The following is a 12,013-nucleotide window of genomic DNA, read 5'->3' as shown; positions in this document are numbered from 1 at the left end:
TCGGGGGGGGCTTTGTGTAGTCGGATCACCAAGATGTGCCTTCGTCTGTCTGTCAGCTGAAACAAGCTCCTCTCCTTACTGTCCCTCCATAGATTACATGACAAAGGAGAGGAGTCACGTGACCACCAAGGGGCCGTGGAGGGCGTGTCGGTGAGCCCAGCGGGGGGGGTTGGGGGGGGATGGGGGTGGGGGAGAGACCGTCTGGGCGGGGGGGTGGCGGCGGCCTGTCACTCCACAGCGAAGCCACAGGTCTCCTCGATGGCGGTCAGCAGCTTGTCGTACAGCTTCTCGTACATCTCATAGGCCGGGATGTCGATGCGGTTGAAGCTAGGAGGGAGGAGAGCGGAAAGGAGGAGAGGATAGGAGCGAGGAGAAGAGGAGAGGAGAGGAGAAAGGAGAAGAGAGGAGAGGAGAGGAAAAGAGAAGGGAAGAGAAGAGAAGAGAAGAGAAGAGAAGAGAAGAGAAGAGAAGAGAAGAGAAGAGAAGAGAAGAGAGGGAAAGAAGAGAGGAGGGGAGGAGAGGATTATATTATTTTCATATTACTTGTAGTAATAGTGTTTAGTTAAGACACACTGGCCGAGCAGTTAATGAGTGTGGAATGCCAGCACCCGGACAGTTTTGCTGTAGTTTTGGGAGACAAGGCATCAAATACAGGCAGCAAGTCACATACACCACCCGTGGAGAGAACACCCTTGATCACTGCTACTGCACAATCCGACAGGCCTACCATTCTGTCCCACGTGCTGCACTGGGCAACAGTGAGCACGATCTCATTCACCCGATCCCCCTCTATAGGCAGAGATTGAAACTCTCAAAACCTGTAGTGAGTCGGTTCAGAGTGTGGTCCAGTGAAGCATGTGAGCGACTACGTGCCTGGTTGGAGTGCACAGGCTGTGACCAGGACTTTGAGTGGGCGGGGCCAGAGGCTGGAAACAACCTGGATGAATTCACAGGTACTGTGATATCGTTCATCGGCTTCTGTGAGGAGGTGTGTGTCCCCCTCCTCTGCTCCAGGAAGTTGTACAACAACAACAAGCTCTGGTTCTCAGCCAAACTCAAAGCGGCTGAGGCAGGAGAAGGAGGTGGCCAGGCGCGGCGGGGACGGTGATCTGTTCAAGCGGGCCAAGTACAAGTTCGCCAAAGCGGTGAAGGAGGAAAAAGATCCTTACGTTGAGAGACTGCAGCAACGGCTTTCTGAAGGGAATGCCTCCTCCGTCTGGAAAGGCCTCAAGAAGATCACCAACTTACAAACCAAAGTCCCCGCAGGCACCCGACAAGCCTCCCCCTTGCCAACGAGCTCATGAGTTCTACTGCAGGTTCGAGAAGGAGTCCCCCCAGCCCCCTCCCTCCACACCCCCGGGCCACAGCCACCCCTGCACCCCAGCAGGGCAATCGATCTCCCTGCTACTCCTCCCCCGCCCCTCCCCTACCCTACCCTCCCTCCACTCTCTCCCTCACAGAGAGAGAGAGGCAGGTGAAAAATCTGTTTAGGAGTCAGAATCCCCGGAAGTCTGCCGGTCCGGATTCCGTCTCTCCCTCAGCCCTGAAGGACTGCGCCGACCCCGGTGTTTACCAACATCTTCAACGCCTCACTGGACCTGTGTCGCGTCCCAGCATGCTTCAAGGCCTCAACCATCATCCCCATCCCCAAGAAGGCCAAGGTCACAGACCTATATGACTACAGACCAGTCGCCCAGACCTCTGTTGTCATGAAGGTGCTGGAGCGCCTTGTCCAGGCCCACCTGAAGTCCATTACAGATCCGTTATTGGACCCCCTGCAGTTGGCTTACAGAGCCAATAGATCCACGGAGGACGCGGTGAACATGGGTCTGCACTACATGCTGAAACATCTGGACACTGCAGCGAACTACGCCAGGATTCTATTCGTGGACTTCAGCTCTGCCTTCAATACCATCATTCCCCACACCCTGGAGCGCCAGCTATCCCTGATGCAGGTGCCGGTCTCTACCTGTAAGTGGATTACCGACTTCCTGACCAACAGGTCTCAGCGGGTGAAGCTGGGAAAAAGCATTTCCAGCTCCAGGTCCACAAGCACTGGCTCCCCGCAGGGCTGCGTCCTGTCTCCCGCCCCGTTTTCCCTGTAAACCAACAGCTGCACCTCCCTCCAACCGTCGGTCAAGCTCCTGAAGTTTGCAGACGACACCACCCTGGTTGGCCTCATCTTCAGGGGAGACGAGTCTGCATACAGGAGGTAGATCGAGCGGCTACAGAGCTGGTGCAGCTGCAACAGCCTGCAGCTCAACGTCCAATAGACAGTGGAGATGGTGGTGGACTTCAGGAGAAACGCAGCTCCGCCCACTCCAATCATGCTGGGCGAAACCCCTGTTGCGTCCGTTGAGTCTTGCCTCTTTTTTGGCTTGACCATCCACAAGGACTTGAAGTGGGAGCTGAACATCATGGGCCTTTCAAAGAAGGCCCACATGAGGATGTTCTTCCTCCGGCAGCTTAAATATTTAGGCTGCCGAGAACGATGATGAACCAGTTTTACACCGCCATCATTGAGGCCATCATCACCTGGTTCCCCGCTGCAGTGGCCAAGGACAAGGCCAAGCTGCAGGGGTTGATTCGATCAGCGGAGAGGGTGATCGGCGTAACTCAAGTCCCTACATGACACCAGGGCTCTGAGAAGGGCAAAAAATATCATGGCTGACCCCTCGCACCCAGGTCACGGCCTCTTCATCCTTCAACCTGCATCCTTCATCCCCTCAGCCGCCAGGCTGGTAAACAACTTTGGCTACCAACCCCCCCTCCCCCTCCCTCCTCCCCAGTGATACCTTTCCAGGATTAGAATCACGTTGGACTTAATTCTGCACTTGCACTTTATTATCTAGTATGTATCGCATCACCCATTGCATTGCTTTGATTGTCCTGTTTTGTCTTGTTAGCACTGTCCTGTCGCACTATATTTGTTGAAACAAACACACTGGAATGCATAGGATGAGATGACGGGTGCAAGGTGGGACCCATAGGACTTAACCATGACCTATAGGACTGAAACATACAGGACCATGGTTTAGTCCTACAGGACCATGGTCCGGGCTGGACCGTGACAGAGTGAGGGGGCGGGCTCTCACCAGGTGTGGGCCTTGGGCAGATTGTTGCTGCTGGCGTCGATCTGGTGCAGCGTGAAGAGGCGTGGTCCAGCAGCACCTGGAGAAACACAACCAGGGAATGATCAGTTCACAGGTACCAGGCAGGACACTGACCAGGTAACTGGACAGGTAACTAACCGGGTACCTGGAAAGGTAAGGCCCTTAATAATGCAGATTTAGGGTGCACTCGAACTAGGCCATCTGGCCGTGGCCGTTGGCCGTTTTCACACCTAACCCTGCTCAACTGGCCCCATTGTTCTCTGGGCTGCACTCACACTAGGCCATCTGGCCGTGGCCGTTGGCCGTCGCAACTGTGGCCTGGCCACGGTAGGCTCTTGTACATACGTCATCACATCGTATCACGTCATCACCAAGCGTCCGCAGCATGGCAGAAATAAAGTCTGCCGCCAGTCAGAGTTTTTAACAACAATGGACAACAACACAGAGAACACAGTTCGCACTTTGCTGAGTCTGTTGCTTACAGACACTCAAATTCTCTACGGTACCAACGTGAACCAACAGTTGAACCGCTTGACGCCATGTTTACCGTTTAATGGAAAAGAAGGCTCGTCGCCTTTATTATGTCCATGGTCGTCGCATGGACTATACGTCATCCAGCTCAGGTTGCGTAGCCGTGCGTGTGCGCGTGTCGGCTCATTAGCATCTGTACCGTAGCGGCCCGTACCGTAGCAGCACACCTCTCCCAATTGGCCAAATTGGCCTGGCCTGGCCAGACAGGCCACACTCACACTGGCAGATTTGAGCACGGTTAGGTGTGAAAACGGCCACGGCCACGGCAAGATGGCCTAGTGTGAGTGCACCCTTAACTGCCTAACCAGGTAACTGGACAGGTAAGGCCTAGGCAGGTAACAGACCAGGTAAGTCCCCAGGCAGGTAGCTGATGACCAGGTCATTGACCAAGTAACTGTAGAGGTAAGGCCCCAGGCAGGGTGCGGTTTTCCAGGTGTATTTACCCTGGAGAGCCTTGAACCCCTGCAGGGGGACCCTGGAGGAGCCGGTGACGAACTGCAGCAGGCGGGCGCGGCGCTCCTCGTCGTACGACTCCACCGCCTTCCAGAACCACTTCACCACGTTGCTGTCGGGGGTGCAGTGCTTCAGCCGCGTGTTGGACCTCCAGTCCACGATGTCGATCTTTCCCAGGCCGCACACGATGAGCTGCAGGGAGGGAGGGAGGGAGATGAAACTAGGTCCACAAACCACGAGCTCCGCATGGGATTTTGGTTTATCATTATAAATCGGAATAATTATAATTCTACATCACAACTATTAGACATATGTAACATCCAATCAGCCACACCATTTCTGGGGCTTCTACAGATGACACCAGCTGGAAGGCTGGGCAAAGAGTAAACTAGCCAATCAGCAGCCAGCAAAGCAGGCAGGGAGAGTCTAACACAGGGGTATTTGGCGTGAACGAAGACACACAAATCCTGTCTATAGAGGGAGTGGAGGCCGCTCACCTCCAGCTCCTTCTCGTCGAAGGCCTTGAGGAGATGCTGGGGGATGACCTCGTTGAAGCCCTTCTGCAGTGCCAGGAACTGCGCCTCGATGCCGCGCAGGAAGCGCCAGTTAACGTAGAGACGAACATACTCCTTCTTGGTGTCCTGGCTGACTGCCACGTTCTTGCCGTTGGGCTTCAGCTCGTGCTGGATGATCTCGCCGTACGCGCTGTGCTCCACGCAGAAGGTGTGGTCCAGCACGCCCGTGATGTCGTTGTCCCTGGATACCGAGATCAAGAGGGGAGGGGACTCTTTCAGCTTTTCAGATCATTTCCTCAAGATAGAAAGCGTGTTTGAGTCTTAAGGTGAATGTGTGAAGTAACATTCAACATATATATACAGATATGTGTATGTATACATATGCACACATAAACACATACAGTATACAAAACAAAAAGGTATAAATGGCAAAATTCATCATGCAATCTGTTCCCTTTATAGTGCACCTGAGTCATGTGTGAAGGTGAATGAATTTCTTACAAACTGGTTTTTCACTTCCTCTGGTGTCAAGCAGGGAGATGCTTTATTGCCTACTCTCCACTGTATATATAAATGATCTAGCCAGTACAATTAAATCATTAGGAAGTGGGGTACAGTTTGGAGGGGAAAATATTAGTGTACTTTTATATGCAGATGATATTATTTTGATGGCTGACTCAGAAGAAGATCTGCAAAGAATACTCTCATGTGCAGAAGCTTGATTCAGGGAATGGAGAACGACCGTCAATGAAAAGAAAACAGAAATAATGCATTTTAGAAATCCTCGTTCAGCTACTAGTACATTTCAATGTCATTTCGGGGAAACAAAAGCTGAACTATACAAAATGTTATAAATACCTAGGATTTTACCTGGATGAACATATGCATTTAACAAAGGGTAATACAGTTCTCTCTGAGTCAGCCAGCAGAGCACTTGGTGGAGTTAAAGGCAAAACTAAGATGCTGAAGGATATTGTTTTTTCTACATACACCTAACTTTTCCAGGCTTGTGTGTGTCCTGGGTTGGACTATGTAGTGGTGGTCTGGGGTTATAAAAACTATCCCGTGAGCCAAAAAATCTGAAACAGGGCCATCCGATATTTTATGGGTGTTCATAAATTCACACCAATACCAGCTACAACCAGAGACATGGTGTTGGACTCCTGTAGGGAGCGTTGGAGTGTGTGTATTATGAGGTTGTGGAACAGGCTGTTGAGGCTGGACAGCGTGGCCAAAAAGTTGTTTGAATGTGACATGCATAAAATTGGAGGATGGGCAAGTGAGGTGTATGATTTATAGGTGGGACTGGGTTATGGGGATGTTTTTACAGACAAAGTTTAAATGGATCTTAAAACAGGTAAAGAACTGCTATCCTTCAAAAAGAGAGGGACCCGGTTTTCTGAAGTGAGGTGTATGCCTAAGCTGCGTACTTTTTGTCAAATTAAACGTATGCTTGGTACAGAAAACTATATTTTGTATAACTTGTCTAAGAGAAAGAGGTCCCTATGTGCTCAAATTAGGTCAGGAATTCTCCCTCTACACATTGAATCAGGTCGGTGGGTGGGCACCAGTGAGGAGAATAGGCTGTGTCATTTTTGTGAGCTCGATGAAATTGAAAATGAAATTCATTTTATATTGTCAGTTTTATCATGATTTGGGATCAAGTTATTCAAGAAAGTCTATGTAAAAGAAGTTCATTATATGTGTGATGCAGATTTGTTAGCTTGGCTGTTCCAATAAAGGACTTTTTGGATTGCTGACTTTATTGAAAAGGCATGGGCGAAGAGGAATATGTCTCTTTATATTTAGTGTGTTTATTCGGTGCTGGATGAAATGTATTGTATAGTGTATTTTGATTGTGTATGTACTACATGCTTTGTGTAGTTATATAATGTCCTGTGATCCTATGTGGGATGGGCCACTTACGTGGCACGACACTAAAATAAACATATCATATCATTCATATCATATCATTCATATTCATATATGCACACACACATACATAATACACAAACACATACATACGTTTATACACACACACACACACACACACACACACACACACACACACACACACACACACACACACACACACACACACACACACACACACACACACACACACACACACACACACACACACACACACACAAAAACATACAGATATAGACACACACACACATATACAAAAACATATATATATTAACAAACACAAATAAGTCTAGTGATGCAGTGTGTCCCTATAGATGTGAGTGTGTGTGTCTTACAGGATCCAGATGAGGCTATTGTGCAGGTCGGGGTCCACAGCCTCCATGTCCTCCAGGGTGATGGGCTTCCCCAGCAGCTGCTTGTAGAAGGGCAGCGTAAAGCCGCCATCGATGTAGTGGCCGTGGAACACTGCCACGCCCATGATGCGCCCCACGAAGTGGAAGTACGACAGGTGCTCCTAGGGACGGAGACAGGGTCAGGAGGGTCACCGGGACTTGGCTGACACTATCTGTCACAGGTCTCTGTCTGATAGGGTGCGGGTGTGTGTGTCTCTCTTTCGGTGTCTCTTTGCGTGCGTGCGTGTCTCTCTCTCTCTCTCTCTCTCTCTCTCACCGGGTTGACAGCAGAGTCTGGGTTGATCTGCAGTGTGTAGATGTCGTCTCTGGAGTACTGGAACAGGCCGTAGTACGGGTTCAGCATCTCATGGGACAGCAGGTACAGCCACTCCCTAGACACACACACACACACACACACACACACACACACACACACACACACACACACACACACACACACACACACACACACACACACACACACACACACACACACACACACAAACAGTGGCACAGACAGACACACAGACAACGAATGTGAGAGAAACATTGAAAGACCGACACAAACAAAAGGAGAGAGAGAATGAACGAAAGCGAGAGTGATAGAGTTGGAAAGACGGAAAGAGAAATGGAATAGAAGTAGACTATCAAAATAGGAAACGTAAAATATTACGTTTCCTTAAATTCAACAACTACAATGTGACAACTATCCTCGTTCTAGTATTCAACAAAACACAAATGATTGAATCATTCTGGTCCATTCTGCTGTGGTGAACTGTGGTGCAGTGCCACGGGGAACCACAAGGGGGCAGCTGTCTGTCTGGTTGCAGTGATTGGTCTGTCTCCCGCTGACTAACCTGGCCACGCCTCCATAGTCAAGCCCCTCCTCCCCGCGGAACTTCACCATCAGCCTCTTCCACAGGTCCTTCGGCCTCATCTTCATCACCTGCCGGTAAGACTCCTGCGACACATTGTAATAGAGACACACACATTGTAATAGAGCTAACACACACATATTGTTATAGAGTTAACACACACATAAAGACACACACATTGTAATAGAGTTAACACACAGATAGAGACACACATTGTAATAGAGTTAACCCCCCCCAACCAGGGGTGACCACCATCTCTAGGGAGTTGGGGGGATCCTGTGGTTGCTAGGCACAGCATAACTTCAAAAATATCTGGCTAACTCCCAGAAGTAGCATTGAAGCTATGTCTCACTCCACCTCAACTCTCTCCTCCCTTCCCTAACCCCACCCCCCACCCCCCCTCCCTCCCGGGTGAGATCAGCCAACACAAACGTCTCGCTGCAGATTAACCGGAGCCGCGGTTCCAGCACATTCCACGCCGTGTTTTTTTTTTATTTGGGTCACGAAGGACGGTGCAGGTGTTCTCTGACACACACACACACACACACACACACACACACACACACACACACACACACACACACACACACACACACACACACACACACACACACACACACACACACACACACACACACACACACACACACACACACTTCAAAAAAACAGTTCTGTTTTAGATTTAAAACACACTACCTCTGAAAATTACACGTAGCTCTGTGTTTGACTGCTGTGTTTGAGTACGAGTTTGTGTGTGTGTTTAAGTATGTGTGCGTATGCGTGTTCACTTTGAGACGCGTTGGGACCTTTAAATAGCCTCTGAACAGCCCACCAGGCCGGCCCTGACCTGCAGACGGCTGCGCCTCGTGTCTAACCCTCCTCATGACTCCAGATCCATGCAGCTTGCGGTGGATGAAAGGGTCTGCTGAACGATGACTAGGAGATAACCCCACCGTACAAGAGAATAGTCTGATTCTTTGGCTGCTCGGAGGACAAATCATGAATTATGGTTTCGATCCAAACTGGTGGACGTTGTTTTGTGTTAACCTAAAGGGAGGGGGGTTTTACATGAAATATGACTGTGTTACAAATGTTTATGTCCCTGTAAATATTCTAGATGGGTTGACAGAGAACGTCAAGAAACGCATCCCAGATCTGTATCTCTGCTCCTCTGTGAGGTCAGGCTGCTCTGAGGTCTGCCCCTCTCTGCTGCTGTAAACAAAGCCTGTTTACATCCCCGCTGTCACCGCAAACAAGCCGAGCATGCTCCTTTTCTGACGACAGACCAACATGCTCCACAACGCACCGCTGTCTGGGGCCCCTACATTCCTATCCCCACCCCCACCCTAGGGCCCCTACACCCCACCCTCCAGCTAAGTACCCTCCCAAGCTCCCCCTTCCCCAAAGAGCCTCTCACTCCATTTCACCTTCCATCCCCCCCCCCTCCCCTTCATTCTCCTCCACCGTCCCCACCCTCCCCTGACCCACCTCAAAGATCTCCTCCCGGGACACCTCGATGCGGCAGTGCCCGCCCTGCGGCTGCTGGTGGCCCAGCTCCTGTCTCAGGATCTTCAGCTTGTGGACGAGGTCCCTCTTGTAGCGCGGCACCGTGAGGCACTCGGCCTCCTCCAGGGGCAGCAGGCTGGGGGCCGGCAGCAGGCTGGGGGACAGCAGCGCTGGGGGGGTGGGGGGCAGCTCCTTCAGCGCGCTGTGACGGCTGGGGGGGGGGGGGGGGGGGGCAGGATACATTATTGATCAGAGGAACTTTATTGATCCCAGCCCGAGACCTTTTCACATTAAAATGTATGGTATTTAGCAAAAATCACTATTATCCAAAGCGACTTACAATAACTACATTTGTCAGAAACAGCAAAAAAAACAACAGCAAGGACCAGACAGTAGTACAATAAAAAAAGATACACATGCAAAACTACCAACCATACACAGAGGATACGTCTCTATATGTGTGTATTTATATATGCACACACCATAGGAGTAGTAGAAATGTAGATGCACTAATGACCATGAAGTCATTATGAGGGCCGTGTTATTTGATCAGTTTGATGATATTTAGTGAGGTTTGAGATGGAGGTTTGGGGAGATGAGCTCCCTCACTTCACTCAGACATAAAGAAACATCTCACACAGAGTTCATCAACATGAAGGATGAGGTTTGGTTTGGGGAGATGATCCATGGGTGTTTTTAAAGCTCATGGTGGGAGCAACGCAAGATGGACGCAGCAAGAGGGGGCATTTATGATGTTGTCACACCAAAATTGTTTCCGGGGGCGAAAATTGCCTACGTAATCGGCGTTCGAAACATTACGTCATCGTTTGACGCGATTGTCCGTTGCCAGGCAGGTTTCAAAAAACATTTGCGCTCATGCTGCCAAAGACGAAATAACATAATACAGAACACTTTTTTTTCTTTTTATAATTGTACTGTATTGAATTTAGCTAGTAAACTGAGTGTTTAGTTTTTCATAGTCTAGCTAGCTTGTGTTAATACACTCAGTTTACTAGCTAAATGCGATTAAACAATTAAATACAATACAAATATAACGTTAACAACACTAATAAATGTCATTTGTAAAATAAGTGTCATCTGTTTAATGTTATTTCGTCTTGTGACGCTCAATGAATGAGCACGAATGTTCATGAACCTTCCTCGCCATCGTTCGATGCGATCGTCTGTTGCCAGGCAACGTTCAACGCGATTGTCCGTTGCCAGGCTGGTTTTGAATTTTAGAACGCAGATTATGTAGGCGGTGCAATTTTCACCCCTGGTACAATTTTGGTGTGACAATGCCAGTAAAGTGAGAGAGACAGTGAGAGGCAGATAGACAGGCAGAGAAATAGGGAGTAAGAGAGTCAGACAGTGAGAGACAGAGAGAGAGAAAGACAGAGATAGGCAGACAGAGAGATGGGGAATAAGAGGGAGAGACAGAGAGAAAGAGAGTGTGAGACAGAGAGACACACAGAGACAGAGAGAGACAGACAGAGACACAGAGAGACAGAGACAGAAAGAGAGAGACATATATATAGAGAAAGAGCTGGCTGAGGAGGGCACTTTGAACAAAGCCCTAACTGTGTGTTTAGAGGAGCGATGCAGGAGAGAAAACCATAACAAACCGACACGAAAGGGGGGGGGGCGGCATGGCAGGGGTGATCTTTGTGCTGAGGATTATGGGTAAACAAACAGCCTCAGACCGGCGAGAGGCAGACTGAGGTGAACTCACCGGAGGGGACTCGCGCGCGCGCGCACGCACGCACGCCCACGCACACACACACACACACACACACACACACACACGACAGGTCGACGGAGCTGTCCTCAGACCCACACCTGTCCTGTCAAGAGAGTTCAGGATCACAGAGGGGGTGCTGCCAGGATACACTCGCCCACTCCGATGCTAGCACACACACACACACACTCACACACACGCACACAAACACACACCGACAAACATAAACACTTGGACAAACATAAACACAACCCCAGACGAAGAACCGAGAAAGGAACTCTTTCTCCTCAGTGTATGCTCTAAGGAGGAGAAGACAGAGGGATCTGCTGACCAGCTGCTCTGTTCTGTCAGGAGACACAAACTAGACCCTCGGAGGCGCATGGATGAGGTCATGGCCTGGGAGAGGAGAAAGCCTCCTCCTTCCACACTGCAGCTATCAGGAGGAGAGGACGGGGCTTCTGGGTAATGCAGTTGGCCGAAAATCTATGTTCTGTTTGAACAGCTGCAGCTTTCAGAGAGAGTGACAGAGACAGAGACAGAGACAGAGAGAGAGAGAGAGAGAGAGAGAGAGAGAGAGAGAGAGAGAGAGAGAGAGAGCGAGAGACAGAGACAGAGACAGACAGAGAGAGAGCGAGCAAGAGAGAGAGACAGACAGAGACAGACAGAGAGAGAGCGAGAGAGAGAGCGCTTCCTGGGCCAGAGGAGCCGTCTGGGGTCTGCTGTGTGATGCCGGGCCAGGGAGGAGTGTGGGTGGGTGGAGGGGGAGGGAGAGGAGGGGAGGCAGAGAGCAGAGGGTGGAGGAGGGCAGGCTAGGGGGTGGATCAACAAGGCGGAGGCCTCTCTCTTCATAACACTGAACCATCGCCTACAGCTGTGGACCTCAGACTGGGTGTGTGTGTGTTCGTGTGTGTGTGTGTGTGTGTGTTCGTGTGTGTTCGTGTGTGTGTGTGTGTGTGTG

The 12,013-nt window shown here is 50.2% G+C and overlaps 1 protein-coding gene across 1 annotated transcript in view; it reads right to left on the bottom strand.

Annotated features, from left to right (window-relative positions):
• Positions 1–225: 225 nt before the first annotated feature.
• smurf2 (SMAD specific E3 ubiquitin protein ligase 2) overlaps positions 226–12,013 on the bottom strand; it is a 44,879-nt gene continuing 33,091 nt past the window's right edge. Inside the window, exons 12-19 of the mRNA XM_056583546.1 lie at positions 9,300–9,528; positions 7,794–7,897; positions 7,214–7,328; positions 6,880–7,058; positions 4,595–4,853; positions 4,088–4,289; positions 3,096–3,171; positions 226–327 (exon numbers count right to left, since the gene is read on the bottom strand). Coding sequence (XP_056439521.1) covers positions 228–327; positions 3,096–3,171; positions 4,088–4,289; positions 4,595–4,853; positions 6,880–7,058; positions 7,214–7,328; positions 7,794–7,897; positions 9,300–9,528 — 1,264 coding nt within the window. The 3' untranslated portion in view covers positions 226–227. The remainder of the gene's footprint in view (positions 328–3,095; positions 3,172–4,087; positions 4,290–4,594; positions 4,854–6,879; positions 7,059–7,213; positions 7,329–7,793; positions 7,898–9,299; positions 9,529–12,013) is intronic.

This window comes from Gadus chalcogrammus, chromosome 2 (assembly GCF_026213295.1).
Source record: "Gadus chalcogrammus isolate NIFS_2021 chromosome 2, NIFS_Gcha_1.0, whole genome shotgun sequence".
Taxonomy (NCBI): domain Eukaryota; kingdom Metazoa; phylum Chordata; class Actinopteri; order Gadiformes; family Gadidae; genus Gadus; species Gadus chalcogrammus.
The sequence above is the reverse complement of the archived record's forward strand: the minus strand, read 5'-3'. Positions and strand labels throughout refer to the sequence as shown.